Genomic DNA, 16,285 nt, shown 5'->3' on the forward strand with positions numbered 1-16,285 from the left:
TTAAGCTCAAACCCAAATGTTTAAATCACTAAAATCCAGAATATAGCTTTGTGAACTGTGAATGTCACCAATTTTTCGAACCTAAATTTCATGACTTAAGATATATTAATTATTGCGGAAGGATTTTAACCCTATTATTTTTTCAGTAAGGATTTTTTTATGTACCTTTGAGTTATATTATCTTAATTTTAGTGAATGTTTAAACCTAAGTTTAATTTATGACAAAATTTTCAAAACTGAACAAATCACGTCAGCCAACTGTTGAACCAACCAAACTTTAATATACACTAACCAATCAAACTTTTATACACATATTAAATTTGTTTTTTATTGTTTGACCATGGAATTTAAATTTCAGTCGTTCGATCTTCTTTTCAACTGTTGGATTTGACAAAACTAATATTGAAGGATCCCACAAGGGGACTAATTTATAGGAAAAACTAATGAAAAGAGGCTTAAAAACTTTGAGTTTTAATGAAAACGACAAAATAAAATGTAAAGTGAATAGTATCAAGATTGATTTTTTAATATAAAAATATGATTTTTCATTAAAATAAACAGTACCAAAAACTTTTCGTTAAAACTTAAAATTCCTAATTTATATTCCTAATTTTGTTAGATGGTCGAGACATAATTGACCATCAATGTGCTAGTTATGGGCCAAGAAGCCCAAATGTATTTGAGTTACGCAAGAGGAAATGAGCCCAAATTCTCCAAAGGCCCAAATAATATTATCCCCTACCTACCAGTTGAGTCGATCAAAGAAGGCTGAACAGAACCATCTTCGTCTCCAACTCTCTCTCTCTCTACACACTTTCTGTAGACTGCAGCAATGGACCGAGCACAGCTTGTTCTGCTAGGGCTACCACTCTTCCTCTTCTGCACCGACCTCCTAAACCTCTTTACTCCGCCCCCACCTCCGCCCCACAAGCCTCCTCACCACCACCATCCCCACCTCCAACACCAGCCTCCTCCAGTCGCCAAAGAAACCTTAGACTTACCCTCACAGGTATTTCACTCTGAATTCCTCTTCACTTTCCATAATTTATTGCAATTGATTCCATATTTTCTTCGTATTATAATTTCCCTCTGTGTTTCTTTGGTTTTTATCGGATTTCAGAAACCAAGCGGTTTTGGGGCAATCGGCGTCGGCAGCACGGTCAAAATTAGCTTCTGCACTTCTTGCTCTTACAAGTATTTCTCTTACTTCTTTTGTGATTTATTGAATTGGGTTTTTAATTTTATTTCGAATTGTGATGTGGCATGATAGAAGATCAATTTGAACAGTTATTCAATAGAAATTGAAGTGTTATTGGGGTCCTGGGATTTATCAGTTAAGCCGTAAAATGCTCATGATTTTATCTGTTAGTTCCCAATTAGTGTTCCGATAAGGATGTGGTTTTCTACTTGTTTTGCTCTGAACATGTTAGATTGGATCCTTGGGATTGGACTATATTTACCTATCGAAAGAATTGGCATTTGGTAGGGGGAGTGCAGTAACAATGACGAAGATGTTGGAGGCCGCTTTTCCTGGAATCCATGTTGATCTTTCGAACTATCCTCCGCCCCTTCCAAAGCGTGTGGTCAGCAAGCTGGTTCCGGTTGCTCAAGTTGTAGTTTTTGGGATTGTAATGGCAGGCGAGCATATTTTTCCGATGTTGGGGTTTGCGACACCTCCTGCTTGGTATTATTCTCTGCGTGCAAATAGATTTGGTACCATTGCATCCACTTTGCTTCTTGGCAATGCATTGCAGTCCTTCCTCCAAGGCACTGGTGCTTTCGAAGTTTACCTCAACGATGAATTGGTGAGCAAACCCTTTTTTCTTTGGCCATATGTTTTCTGGGAGCTAGATTACCATTCCTATTTCCTTAAGTCCTTTTTTCTCCTTTGGCCATATGATTGAGTGTTAGCTTATGTTCTCTTGTATGTTGCAGGTTTTCTCTAAGCTGAAGGAGGGAAGATTTCCGGGCGAGCTTGAACTAAGAGATGCCATTGCGAGTAAGTTGGGTAGTTCAAGAATCACAGACTCAGAGTTACGGTCTTAGTCTACTAGCTGGGTTTGGAAAGCCCAAATGCTTGCGGTTGGAGTTTCAAGCTTGCACACTGGCTTGCATACTTGCTTGGTAGGTTCAAAGGCTTCGAAGTTTTAATAAATTTGTTACCCATCACTGTTATACAGAGTAGAGACACCAATAGAATGTTTTGCTGATAGGTTTTGAACGACAATCTGATTCTGCATGTTATCTGAGATCGGCATCGATTGGGTTAAAACAGATTTTGACTCTATTAAGCATGCTAATATAGTTTCATTTCACGGAATACAGTGCCCGTATCTACTCAAAGTATAATTGTTCCTGGATTTAGTTTTTCATATTGAGTGTATGAGTATATTTTTTTTTGTACTTGATCATGTACCGGCTCTAGTTACGCTCTGCATACCGGAACTGCCTCGGATGGAAATGGAATTTGAATGTGCATTTCAATTTTCTTGAGCATATGGAGGTGTTTTGGAAATGTAATGCATGTTTTCATTTGTTCAAAACTTCCAACCCAAGGGAAATGGTGATGCCAGTTTATGCTTCATATCAAGAAATAGCCGAAGATGGTGGTTATATTGCCAATTGAACTGCAATGTGACCAAATTTCAGTAGAGTTTCGAGTTGGAACTTTACGTACTTGTAAAGAACCTCTACTAACACAGCAGGACGATAATACGACGTGACGACAATGCTGCAGTTCAAGAATCCAAAAGGAAACTAAATCACATTAGTATTCATATAAACAGACACAATATATGTCCTATAAAGTATAAACAGCAAGAACATCTTCTGTAACCCTTTTGTTCGAAACCGGGAGGCATATGTTGAATCGCCACTGCCACCATCAACCATCCATTGAATCCAATCCTTAACCATGACAGCACTCACCGTCGCCACATCATCATTGCCACATCAGTTTGGTCTCGCCTCAATGCCGCCAGCATCACCCAGTAGTAGGATTCATGCCAACGGTGGCAGGCACCTCGTTGCGCCAAAATACGGTGGCACCTACGCCAACAAAAAGGTAATCGAGATGGGAAAGAGAGCCATATTCGGCTTATGCATGCTTACTTATAGAGTAAATTGTAGTTGTGGTCCCTTAATTTTAACTCAATTGGAGCAATGGTCCCTTAACTAAAAATCCATTATCATTGGTCCCTCAACTTTAATTCAACTGGAGAAATAGTCCCTTAATTTTAACCCAATTGTAGCAATGGTCCTTCCAACATAACTCGTTTTGACAAAATTTGTGACGTAATTGACGAAAATGACCATAATTACACACTTTGATGAGTTGAGAGACCCTAATTGTATAAATGGTCATTCTAACATAACTTATTTTGTACACATTTTGATAAGTTGAGGGACCAATGGTAATGCATTTTTAATTGAGGAACCATTGCTCCAATTTGATTAAAATTAAGGGACCATTGCTACAATTTACTCTTTGCTTATCTAAACCTTTGCTGTATCCACTACGCTTCTTCCGAGCCGACAATGGTATCAAGAAAATATGGCAAAGACCATGAAGGCTTGCATCATCACTTATTTATTAATATAGCAAAGATCTTGAATACCATTTTTTTTTTAATACAACAATTAGGTTACGCCAATTAAAAAAGCAATTAAAATATGTTATATATGAAGCATTACATAAGCCTTTCTGAATCAAGCATTGAGCAATGTATTGGTCCATTAGCTTTAGCCTTTTCGGCCACCTCCGCCGCCAGACTTGACCCTTGAGGAGGCGAAGGCGGAGGGATCATGCCCACGATTTGCAGTTGGGTCGTCGTAGTCGTTTGTCGTCACCCTCAAAGACCTACCCTCCATCTCCATTGCCATTACCACCTCATCATCTATAGTACGGTAACCAAGCACACCAACAAAGAAAAGAAGAAAATCAGCCTCCAGCAATTAATGTTTACTACATTACACCGATAAATCTACACCTGCTTGACGAATACAAGGATTATACAGGAAACATATCCGTAACACAACTTTTTGTAAATAATTTTTTACGCACTTTTTTGTATGACTCATTTTGTAATGTATTTTAACGATCTAAACCGTCTATCTTTTAGATCTTTTCTCAAATATCATGTCTACCAAAAACTATCCAAATCTGAAACAATATGAGCTTTGGATTAAGCGTTTAAGTTTTTTTGTTGAACCTAAACCATTTACTAGGAAAAATATTTTTCCATCGATAAAATGAATAACATTACACTTCTGGGTATTTATACAAAAGCTGTCACAGCTAATAGAAAAGAAAACCTCCAAACTAACTAATAAGATTCCTTAACCTCTAAGTATTATCTCTTGTAGGTGTAATTACATTTTTATCCTTAATATCCCCCCTTAAACAAAACTGTGGAACTCTCAGTTGAAGTTTGTCTCTCAGAAGCAAGAACCTGGGCTTTGATAGAGGCTTGGTACAAATATCTTGATCATGTGCACAAACAAAATGCACAAATACTTGGTTTGCCATAACCTTTTCACGAATGTAATGATAATCGATTTCAACATGCTTGGTCCAAGCATGGAAAATAGGATTCTTTGCTAAAGATATGGCAAAGACATTATCACACCATAACTATGGAGAACAAGGCAGATGATAAGCAATATCAGCAAGCAATTTGCATAGCCAAGTGATTTCAGCAGCTTCATTTGCAAGAGATCGATATTCAGCTTTTGTTGATGATCTAGCAACAGTGGGTTGCTTTTTAGCACTCCATCTAATTAGTGAGTTACCAAAAAATATGCAGTAACCACTAGTGGATCTTATATCCAAATAATATCCTACCCAATCGGCGTATGAAAATGCTTGAATAGATGGAGCTTAGGAACACTTGGAGAACCATAAACCAAGATCAAGGGAATCCTTGAGATATTTGAGGATGTGTTTAACTGCTTGCATATGTGAAACTCTAGGACTGTGCATGAACTGACAAACCAAATTGACTGCAAAACTAAGATCAGGTTATGTCCAGGTTAAATATTGAAGAGCTCCAACTAAAGATCGGTATTCAGAAGCATTTTCAAGTAGATGAGATGAGTGATCAAGCTTGGTTGTACTTAGAGGAGTGCTGCAAGGTTTATCCCCTTTCATTTTTTTTTTCTTTTGTCAAGAGATCCAAAATGTACTTTGTTTGAGATATAAAGAAACCTGATGATGATCTTTTGACTTCAATGCCAAGAAAGTATTGAAGAGCACCAAGATCCTTAATGGGGAAATGAGCATTGAGTTGTGTTATAACTTCTTGACAGGCTGCAAGGGATGGACCAATTACCAATATGTCATCCACATAGACTAGGATGAATACCAAAGTGGGAGATCTCTTCACAAATGGAGAATGATCACTTTGAGAACCTGTGAACCCAAGAGAATGCAAAGCATTATGAAGCTTGTCATACCAAGCTCGAGGACCCTGTTTTAAACCATAGAGTGATATGTGAAGTTGACAAACATGAGTTGGTTTTGATGGATCTTCAAAGCCAGGTGGCTGTTGCATAATCACTGATTCAGTAAGTAAATGTGTCATGTAGGAAGGCATTACTACATCTAATTGGTTTAGGAACCAATCATATTGTGCTGCAAGAGTTAGAATAAGTCTAATGGTCACAAGTTTGGCCACTGGACTAAAGGTTTCAGTATAGTCAAGGCTTTCTTATTGGTGAAACCCTTTAGCAACCAAACAGGCTTTATACCTGTCAATAGAGTCGTCTAATTTCCTTTTGATCCGAAAAACCGACTTACATCCCACAAGATTGTGAGAAGAGGAAGAAGGTACAAAAGACCAAGTACCAGTTTTAGAAGAGCATTAAACTTATATTGCATTGCTGTGTGCCAATGAGAGTGTTTAGAAGCTTGTAAGTAGGTTGTAAGTACATAATCAACTACAAAATGAGGATGAATAGGCTTAGTTGCAGTTAAGGCTTTGTGTTTGAAAATTCCAGACTTGGATCTTGTCTGCATTGGGTGGATGTTGATATGAGAGGTAGATTGTGAAAAAGTAGGATGTAATGGAATTGCAGAAGCTGATAAGGTTGCAAGATTTGAGGGATTTGATGTGGGTACAGAATTGGATGTGGATAGAAGGCTTGATGAGGTTGTAAGATTTGATGGAGCTGATGTGGTTACTGGATCTGATGTAGATACGGTGTGAGGAGGAAAAGTAGTAAAAGTGAGGGATGATAGAATGAGAGATTGGTATAATGGGGAGGTAACAGGATTTGATGGTGAAGGGTGCAAGGTATAAAATGGAAAAGTCAACTCATTGAAGATCACATGCCTTGCCTTTAAGATCCAATTTTGAAGATGTGTACAACTTTAACCAAGGGAAACAACTGCAACCAAAGACCTTGAGTGACTTATAGTCTGGTACTTTCTTGAAGAGAGACTGCTAAAGAGAAGATCTGGAAATAGTTGGTAATTTGTTGATAAGATAAACTAATGTAGCAAAAGCCTTAACCCAATAATAATGAGGCACCTTAGATGTTATCAAAAGAGTCCGAGCAGTCTCAACTATATGCATGTGCTTACGTTTTGTACACCCATTTTGCTTTGAGGTGTGAGGACAAGTAAGCTGATGTTGAATTCCATGGATAGCTAAGAATTTAGAGAAGGCAATACTAACAAATTCTCCACCAGAATCAAACCTTAGTGCAGTAATTTTTGTACTCAGAGAATTCAACAAGTAATTTCCATTGCATAAAAGTGGAAAGTACATCAGATTTACACTTTAAGGGATAGAACCAACAATATCGTGTATAGTCATCTATGAAAATGACATAATACCTAAAACCATGGTGAGAAACTGTAGGTGATGATCCCCAGACATCCGTATGGATAAGTTCTAAAAGCTTACTTGTAGTACAAGTAGTACTAGAAAAATGAAGTTTAAAACATTTCCCTAGTGGACAATCTGAGCAAAAAGTCTTATTTGAACCATCAAAAACAGAAATACATGATTGAGATGCCAACTTATTTATGATCTTAACAGAATGGTGGTTCAATCTTTGATGCCAGAAATGCCTTGGAGCTTTGACAGATGCAGTGAATGCTTGATGAGAAGTAGCAGGAGATGATGCTGAGTGAAAAAGGATAGAATCCATGTTGAACTGGACCTTTAAAAAACAGCATCCCCGAAGAAAGATCATCCAGAGTGAAGAATAGGCAAACCTTTGCCATCTCCAATATACACTTGCTCAGGCCCATTGTATACTTCTGGATTCTGAAGATTTGCATAAGAATTTGTCATATGCGAGCTTGCACCGAAGTCTACAATCCAGGTAGGTGTAGAATTAGAAGTGCTGGCAATCATAATAGAATGAGAAGATTTGCCATGGTAATTTTGATCTATACTATGAGGATAGTCACAAGCTTCATGATCTAGTTGACGACAAATATGACAAGAGATCTTTCTGTTGGAAGAGTAATTGTTGTGAGCTCCGCAATTGAATTTTTTAGTGGTGTTTCAAGAATAGTTATTCTTGTCATTGTTGAATCTGTAGTTTTCACGAGTCTAATAATTGCCACAATTGGAATTCTGATAATTGCGTTCCACATTGCGACCTTGATTCTTGAAATTAGGAACATGTTGAGCAACAAAAGCTTGACGATTAGGGTTTGCAGGCAAAGAAAGAATACCAGCAGAAGAATTATACGCCTGAAAAGATGCAGCTGAAATGATTTTCTTCCGATTATTGAGTTGAATCTAATTCATCAATAGTTGTGGATCTAATACAAAACTGAATAACATCCACAAAAGTCAAATTTGGGAGGCAATCTATGAAGAGTGACTAAGATTAGTTCTGAATCTTCAATTGGAACACCAACACTTGCAAGTGCATCTACGATTTCTTTAATTTGCTGGAGATATTGAGCAACAGTTGATTCACCTTTAACAAGACTGGGATGACGAGATCGAAGCTTGTGAATGTGAGATTGAGATGTAGTTGCAAGTTGTGATTCCAATTTCACCCAAAGTTCTCGAGCAGAAGTCACACCAACTGTGTAAAGAATTAGAGATTCAGAAAGAGTTGAATTAATCCAGATAAGAATGTTTTGATCATTCTCAAACCAAGTGACATAGGCTGGATTGAGAGTTGCAGTCTGATTCCCTAACAAATCAAGAAGAAATTTGGGCGGCACCGCCATAGTTTCATCAATGAGACTAGTAAGATTGTAACAACGGAAGATCGAAGCAAACAAAGCACTCCATGTCAGATAATTTGTAGTAGTGAGCTTGATTGGAACCATGGATCCAATATTTTGGATTGTAATGGAAGAAGACATTGCAGAATTAGGGTTGGGAATTACATTAGGAAACGGATAAATAGGAGAATCCGATTCCAAAGAAAGAGATGCAAAGGTCACCATAGCTATAGGTGGACGAAGAAATCACGATCAAGTTCAAGAAATCGATTGATTGATTGGAGAAGATGAAGAAGATTAGGCGGTGCAGAAAGAAGCGGGAAAATTGGATCAAAGAGGTGTCGTGAGACTATAGGCGGTTAATACCAGATTAGGAAAAGTATTTTTCCATTGATAAAATGAATAACATTACATTTTGAATATTTATACAAAAGCTATCATAGCTAACAGAAAAGAAACCTCCAAAACTAACCAAGATTCCTTAACCTCTAAGTATTATCTCTTGTAGCTAGGTGTAATTACATTTTTATCCTTAATTACCATTTACTTCACTACTAATGAATGTCTTAATGGTTTTGAATTTGTTTATTTTTTTGCAAAAATAATCAATAAATGATATTTCAAAAAATAAACAATTCAAATCGTTAAAATACATTATAGAATGGGCCCACAAAGTCTCAATTGGTGTGTGAATACTAGTGTCCATAAGCACAACTAGCAAATATACAAATCATTCGTATATAAAAGAGATAAAACATAATATATATATATATATATATATATATATATATATATATAAAATATGGATGCATGAGATGAGAGTATGAATGCCAATCCCAGCTGGTGTTGCACACATTTCCACACCCCTCCAACCCAATTGATTCCAAAACGCAGGCAACGGATACCAGACGGTGCTGATCAATGAATAATTAATTCCTAGATTTATATTCTTAATAATATTAATTAGTATATATTAAGGTTCATTGTATATATCGTAACGAGACAAAATATACACAGTATTATAGAATTAATTTCCAACATAATAATTTTCCAATTTCAAACTAAGCAACTCTATCGATTGCTGTAGTTTTTACTTTTTAAAGAACTCATTGTGTTCCAAGAACAAGATTGGAAAAGGAGAGCAATTCAATGCCTTTGGAGATGATTGTTTCTATGCATCAGTTGAAGGACCGTAGAAGAAAGACTTGCCTGCAACGCGTTTCATATCCCTCGTTCTTCACGTGATCAATGGAGAACGATGCACAGAGAGAGGGTATGAAAATCGACTCGTTGGAGGCAAGTTTTACGCGAACAAGTGGTTGAAGAAGATATAGGTAGAGAGAGAAACATATATCCATACCTGAGAATAGAACGGTGTTCTGAGCAGAAGAAATTACAGCGAAGGCAAGCAAGAGACATACGCACAACCGAGTACCTCCAAATCCCATCTCTCTTTTTCTCTCCCTGGTTGACTCTGATAATCATATACCAGAAGGATGAACGAACCAATATTGCTGTATTTATAGGTTGAATAATGCCAAACCGGTATATGGCTCGTTTGGATGTGCTTTTAAAATGACTGAAAGCGTTTTTAGAGAAAATAATTTTTGGTTCCAAAGGCACTTAAAGTGCTTTTTGCAAAAAACACCAATTGAGTGCTTCTTCCATGAAGCACTTTAAGTGTTTTTTTTAGAATTTACTTGCATTTTTACTAAGAATTGGTTGTAAAAATATTTTTACCAAAAACGTTTTAGTAATTTTAAAAGTACATCCAAACGAGCTCATACTTTTTGGTGTAACCGTAACACCACCACATAACGTTACTTAACTTGTAGCAACGTGTGTTTGTTTTATATTAATATATTTTAAAAGTTGTAAGGTGGGGGAAATGGTGGACATAAGTGAGCCACGCCCAGAATTCAAAACTCCTCAAAATAACAAAATATATATCTTTATAATGTCGTTTATCATATAACACGTAAAATAATATACATACATACATATATATATATAACATATGTTTTCAATACCAGTAGGATCATTGCCCGATCCTCCAATCACATCCGTTCATCGTATATCATGCGATTAGAAATCATTATGAATTTTTTTATTTAAAATTAAATATAAATAATACCTGACAAAAACTAATCACACGATGTACGATAAATAAATGTAATTGAAGGACATCCGGAATTCTCACAAAAGAGAATTCAGCGAGGATCCTCCCTCCTTTCAATACACACAAAAACTTTGCATGCTAATAATACTACCATGTTAAAAGTTGACGTTCACAGATGATGGCTGTCAAGAGTGCATCTGAAGATGCTGACTTTTAAAAGTTAACGGTGTTGATGTCGATCTCCTCCCTTAATTACCAGATAAGGTAGCCAAGCCATTGCCAGACAGAAGCAGGCCGCGGCTTCCTTTTCTCGTTCAAAAGTTGTAATCATGTGTATTATTTTTTTGCCATTAGCTGTTTCACACACTCTACTCTAGTCTCCATGTACAACGTTTGGTGATAATATAGTGCTACCGACGCAAATATAATTACTGATATCGTTTCAGTTTAATAAGTTTGATTCAAATTTAATGAACTAATCTAAGTAAGATATTTTTTCAAAACGATCTCGATGCAGCTACCAGTAAACGTACATTTATATTACTAATGAAATAAATACTTACATTTTCCTCTTATCTTTCTCTATTTGCATTTCTCACTCATTCGTTGCCATGCGAACTCCATTGTTGTTTAAAGAATTAGATTATCAACACATTAGATATTGAGTTTTAACTTTTAAGTAATACTGGAGTTTATGTGGCAACGGTTGAGTGGAAAAGACAAGTAGGGAAAGATAAAAGAAGAAGATAGCTAGCATTCATCTTACTAAAGAACTTAGTAAGAACTTGAGCATGGCAAAATAGCCTCCCATCTGGCTCTCCCTCTCTTTCGCAAACACGAGAAAAATTATCTTACAACCATTGTATTATGAGTTTTTATCACAAATGGTTTCTAAAATTGACCCTTACCATCAAGATGGTCATTGAAATTGAAAGTCAATTAATGTAGTCCCTGAAAATAGGTATCGCAAATCAATGTGGTAATTCTGTCACAATTCTGTTAAGTGTTGTTATGGCACATAAATAGACCCCATAAGTCATTTTTTCTTACAAATGGTCCTTGAAATTGACCCGAGACATTAAAATGATCATTGAAATTGACCCACAACATCAAAATGGTCTCTAAAATTAAAAAGTGATCAATATAGTCTAGCAAGTGTCTCAAATCTATGTAGTCATTCCGTCACAATTTTGTGAAAAATTATATATATGCTGATATGATAGATAAATGGGTCATACAAGTCTAATTAAATTTATAAAAAAAATTACAAATAGGCTTAATAATTTAATAGTTAATAAAAAAAAGTTGTCAACAGAAAAACCCAGTCCTGCAATCACCTCCGATCCCAATTCACATTTCTCTATCTCCTTCGCTCTGTATTCTATATAAAAAAAAATCTCAATATACCCATATTTACACACTTTGACACATTTCACTGGATTGAACCTGGATCGAGATCACATTTGGTGACGGCTTCGTCGATTGGCAATAACTTCTAGGACATCACTATTAACATTTAGGCGATCAACATCCTCACATTCTTAATATTGGAGAGCTTGTTTGGCGCTTCCTTAGTGGTCTGGTGATGCAAAGAACATTGAGGTCTGCCTTGAGATAATGAGGTTATACCCAAGGTGCGTCTATTATTGGTTGAAAACTATTTCCTCGCCCCCTCTTAGGCCTTGGTTAAGTCTTGTGCATTTGAGAATTTATGGAAGGGATCTCTATTTGAAGTAGGCCCTACTATAAGAAAAAAAAATTCATTGTGCAAAAATATATTTAGACAACTATTTTAATTAATTATTAAATACACATCAGCATATAACAAAAAAATTTACAAAATTGTGGTAGAAGGATCATATTGAATTGCAACATCTATTTTCAAGGACTACATTGATTGATTTTCAATTTCAGGGACCATCTTGATAGTGTGGGTCAATTTCAGGGACCATGTTGATGGTGTGGGTTAATTTTACAGACCATTTGTGATAAAAATTAGTAAATCTAATGGGGCCCATTTATGTGTTACATAAGCACTTAACGGAGCTTTTAACAAAATTGTGACGAAATGACCACTTTGATTTGCGACACCTATTTTCAAGGACTACATTAATTGATTTTCAATTTCAAGGACCATGTTGATGGTAAGGGTTAATTTCAGAGACCATTTATGATAAAAACCCTTGTATTATTCTAGTGGCATTGCATATGGCATAGATAATTGCCATGTATTAAAATACTATATTATCAATCTTAGATAGTTGTTATGTGATGTCCTCAGTTGCAAGAGAGATTCTCTCTCTAAACTCACAAATTCTTCCTACTTTTTAATTAATTCGACCATACAGTAACAATGGGACAATGTCTTATTGAGCCTACAAGTTCCATTCGTTCTTTTTTCTCTGACGGATGGTTAGAACTTCATCTCGGCTCTACGCCCAGCCACACGAGGCCCCTCCATTCACTTTGGATATAATAGATTGTTGTGGGAGTAAGATTCTCTTCCTTTCAAATCCCCTCCCCTTCCCTCATTTCATTTTCCTTTGTTTGTAAGTCAACACAAAAAATTAACGTGACTTAATAATAACAATTTATGAGAGGATTGGTAGGAAATTTAGAGGGGAAATAATCTTAATCCATTGTTGTGGTACTATTCTGCTCATATGTGCTTTAATTCTCTTTTTTAGGTTTTGACCTTCAAGTACCATTAACGAAAACAGAGAGCAGATACAAAACTAGATTCTTGTACAACCTGTAGCCATGTATGGATTGATAGAGAAAGTCATTACACGAAGGAGTCTAAATATGCTTGTAATAACCTCCAAATACAAATCGTTACAACATCTAAGTACATCTTAGTGATGCTTAATGACGATCATCGTTTCTTAAAGCCATATTTCTTGCGTTCGTAAAAGAGGTCGGTTTTCGCACTACCTAAATTCACAATCTTTGGACATCCATCCCTATCCTTCTCCTGCTGCGTACACTCTTTGCAATAGTAGGCATCGGAAATTCCAACCCCGCCGCAGATTACACACCGGCCTTGGAAAGATCCGTAGTTGCATTCAACACAAACCCTCACAAGCGTGCAAGGACGGACGTAGGAGTCGCAGACCACACACTTGCCATCACACTTCTCGCAAAGCCGTCCAATGGCGATCCCCGGTTGTTTCCGGCACATAATCAGATCAGGGTGATGTTTGGCCATACCTCACTTTGTAATGATCTGCAGACATCAGACCAACGTTGAATGGGGTTAGTATTTGGACTTGGAATTGATAAAAAAAAGAACATGAACACTAATATATTCTTGTCGTGTGGTATAATTTAACCGATCATGTTAGCGTATATACGTTATATGTTGGGAACTTAAGCGGACCGCGATCAAACATATTGTGTTGTAGACTGTCAATAGTTCGTTGGGACAATGCCGAAAGATAGAATAAAAACCACTGCCCAAGCACATAACCATGAATACCGAGAGCTCTATGCAAACAGAACACATTAAATAATACATGAACATCAATCAAACTTCCACCTAAAGAAACAAATACATGAATTGTAACAAACAAAAACATGATAATTAATAATTCTTGTCACGCAGTCTAATCTAACATAATCGGATTGTGTTGTTAGACTGTCAATTCTTCCATTAATATATCATGACATGAATAAGTTCAATGATCTACCAAGTTGCATTGTCAGACTCACTAACTCATTCGACCAACACCAACATGGTCTAATATAACACAATATGAATATGAAAGACAATCTACCAACCATGTTTCGTTGTCAGTCTGTCAAAAGTTTTTCCCATCAACACCGACTAACCTAACACTCATGACCACGAATACAGGAATTAACGAGAGCGCATTAAACAAACATGAACCATCTATCATCAACTATCAAGCTTCATAACTGATGACAAAAATCAACATTAAAAAAAAAAAAAAAAAAAAAAAACTAAAAGAAAGTAGTACACAGACAACGAACCGAAAATTCACCTAAAAATTTCTAAAATCTAATAAGAAACTATGAAGGAAAAACAAAAACCCAAAAACCAAAATCAATTGTTTTCCTTGTTATGGGAACCTAATCAAATCAAATAAATTAACCTCACAAAACGAAGATAATGAGCATATGTCATACAAGTGTTTGTCGCAGGAGGCTAACCTGCGCCGCAGAAGGCAAGTTCAGGTATCCTCTAACTTCTCCGAGATGCAAACTCGCGCCGGGAGTTAAGAACTCGAGCAAAACTAAAGCCGGACGCCGTTCTGCTCTACCTTTGTATAAGGGAAAAGAGGAGCGGTTGATGTTTCAAGAACAATCCAGGCTTTCAAGTCGGTAGACTCGGTACTAAAAGGGGCCCACTATGAATGGTTGTCAAAGGAAAACGATCCTCGCCAGATTTAGTAGTTCGCTACAGGGGCTTATAACATTTTAGGTAACGACAAAAAATAATTATGTTTATGTACTATGGTGAAAGATTGATTTTACTAATTTTTTTTCTCCTTTAACAATTAATTATTTAATTCATTAACGGTATAATACTTAAAAATATTTTGTAAGAAATTTACGGAGTTACAGAGTTTCGCGTTTATGATCAGAACCATTCATATTATGAATTATTATGTAAAAATCATTTATGCAAAAAAAAAAAAAAAAAAAAGATAAGATACAGTTAACTTGAAAGAGTCAAATAGAATTCAAACTACTTATTCTATATTACGACACTTAATATAACGATATATTTACATTAAAAAGTAAAAAAATAAATTAATATCGAATTTGCTATTCAAATATATATAAAATATGACAGTAAATTCAACAATCGGGCAAGCAAAGTAAATACCTTATGTGAATTTTTCTAACCCAACCTTGTAATTTGTTAATCTATACTACTTTTTTATTTTTGACAAACGATAGCGTTAGTTGATTAAATTGTTAGTTGTTAAAAGGAGTGGAGATTGGTGTGATAAATCTGCAGTATGATGCATAGACATTATTACTCTCTATAAAGTTCCATATTCTATATATATCATCTATTATGAAACTTTACGTTAACCAAAAACCAATAATAATACTATTATAACCTTCCATGCATAATTGAAAGAGAATATTAGGAAAAAATCATGAGCATTAAAGAAATTTCGCAAGAAAAAAAAAAGTGAGTTTTTTTTTCTTTTCTCATTCACATGTCATCAAGGCATACGAAGTTCCTAATTCGTAAAAGAATAATGCTAAGCAGACCAAATAATGTGACACCAATCAAATTTGTGCTTTAATTTAAGTTGGAATTTTATTAATTATTTTAATAAAAAAAATATATAGTGTAGATGCATCACATTATTTAGTGCATGAATTTGGTGTGTTAGTACCACACTTTATTGCTTCCCCTTCTCTCTCTTACCAAAAACACCAAAACCTCTCTCACAAACCACACCCAATCAGCCGCCGCCCCTTGCGCCTGTTTAGGATCGGCGGTAGTACCACTGCCCCTCCTTTTATTCACACTCCTCCCTTCTCCTCCTATCCCTCCTTCCTCAAAAGCCACCACCTTCCCGTGGTCTGCCCCTAATCATCTTCTCTGGTGACAATTTTATGCGTCGGTAGCATGCATCCTCAGCATTTATCGCAGCTTCTTCGGCATTTATCGTTATTTATTTTTTACTGCTTGTATGTTATTTAGTTTTCCACACTTCCACTCCTCAGACCGTGCCCTTTCAAATCTAAACTTCCATCTCCCCCCACCCTTTCCTTCTACCTCATTTCCTCATGTAATCCATCCCACCCCATCCTTTGCTCCAATCTACAAGCTCCGAACTGAAAATGGATTCCTCCCTCTCTTCCCCTCCCCCAACCGGCATGCCAAAATTCCATCGAGACCAAGTGTTCTTTCATGCATTAGTGTAATTGATGGCTAGACTTGTATGACTAAATTCTGACAATCATAATTTAACCGTTCAAAC

General features: G+C 36.2%; 3 protein-coding genes across 4 annotated transcripts; 1 reads left to right on the forward strand and 2 right to left on the reverse strand.

The window, feature by feature from the left end:
* The first annotated feature begins 777 nt into the window (after positions 1-777).
* LOC137741580 (selT-like protein) lies at positions 778-2,493 on the forward strand. The gene is made up of 4 exons (XM_068481274.1): positions 778-1,009; positions 1,121-1,194; positions 1,487-1,805; positions 1,936-2,493. Exons 1-4 carry the CDS (start codon positions 833-835, stop codon positions 2,044-2,046), a joined length of 681 nt encoding a protein of 226 aa, XP_068337375.1. The 5' UTR covers positions 778-832; the 3' UTR covers positions 2,047-2,493.
* A 1,152-nt stretch (positions 2,494-3,645) lies between these two features.
* LOC137741628 (protein PSY3-like) lies at positions 3,646-9,662 on the reverse strand. The gene is made up of 2 exons (XM_068481324.1): positions 9,558-9,662; positions 3,646-3,896 (listed from the first exon to the last, which is right to left on the reverse strand). The coding sequence occupies exons 1-2, from the start codon at positions 9,643-9,645 to the stop codon at positions 3,742-3,744; spliced, it is 243 nt and encodes an 80-aa protein (XP_068337425.1). The 5' UTR covers positions 9,646-9,662; the 3' UTR covers positions 3,646-3,741.
* Positions 9,663-13,060: 3,398 nt separating this feature from the next.
* On the reverse strand, positions 13,061-14,681 carry LOC137743776 (PHD finger-like domain-containing protein 5A). 2 transcript variants are annotated; one of them, XM_068483716.1, is made up of 2 exons: positions 14,490-14,681; positions 13,061-13,542 (listed from the first exon to the last, which is right to left on the reverse strand). In XM_068483716.1, the coding sequence occupies exon 2, from the start codon at positions 13,522-13,524 to the stop codon at positions 13,192-13,194; it is 333 nt and encodes a 110-aa protein (XP_068339817.1). In that variant the 5' UTR covers positions 13,525-13,542; positions 14,490-14,681; the 3' UTR covers positions 13,061-13,191. The 2 variants fall into 2 exon arrangements, with proteins under 2 accessions (XP_068339817.1, XP_068339818.1); XM_068483717.1 differs by having other exon boundaries at positions 14,466-14,681.
* Between the last annotated feature and the right edge of the window lie 1,604 nt (positions 14,682-16,285).

This window comes from Pyrus communis, chromosome 8, assembly GCF_963583255.1.
Source record: "Pyrus communis chromosome 8, drPyrComm1.1, whole genome shotgun sequence".
Taxonomy (NCBI): Eukaryota; Viridiplantae; Streptophyta; class Magnoliopsida; order Rosales; family Rosaceae; genus Pyrus; species Pyrus communis.

Coding starts and splice junctions, on each gene's coding strand:
- LOC137743776 (XM_068483716.1), bottom strand. CDS start 13,524: ATGGCCAAACATCACCCTGATCTGATTATGTGCCGGAAACAACCGGGG.
- LOC137741628 (XM_068481324.1), bottom strand. CDS start 9,645: ATGGGATTTGGAGGTACTCGGTTGTGCGTATGTCTCTTGCTTGCCTTC. Junction 3,897..9,557: donor GAACACCGTTCTATTCTCAG/GTATGGATATAT, acceptor ACCGTACTATAG/ATGATGAGGTGGTAATGGCA.
- LOC137741580 (XM_068481274.1), top strand. CDS start 833: ATGGACCGAGCACAGCTTGTTCTGCTAGGGCTACCACTCTTCCTCTTC. Junction 1,010..1,120: donor CCTTAGACTTACCCTCACAG/GTATTTCACTCT, acceptor ATCGGATTTCAG/AAACCAAGCGGTTTTGGGGC. Junction 1,195..1,486: donor TGCACTTCTTGCTCTTACAA/GTATTTCTCTTA, acceptor GGCATTTGGTAG/GGGGAGTGCAGTAACAATGA.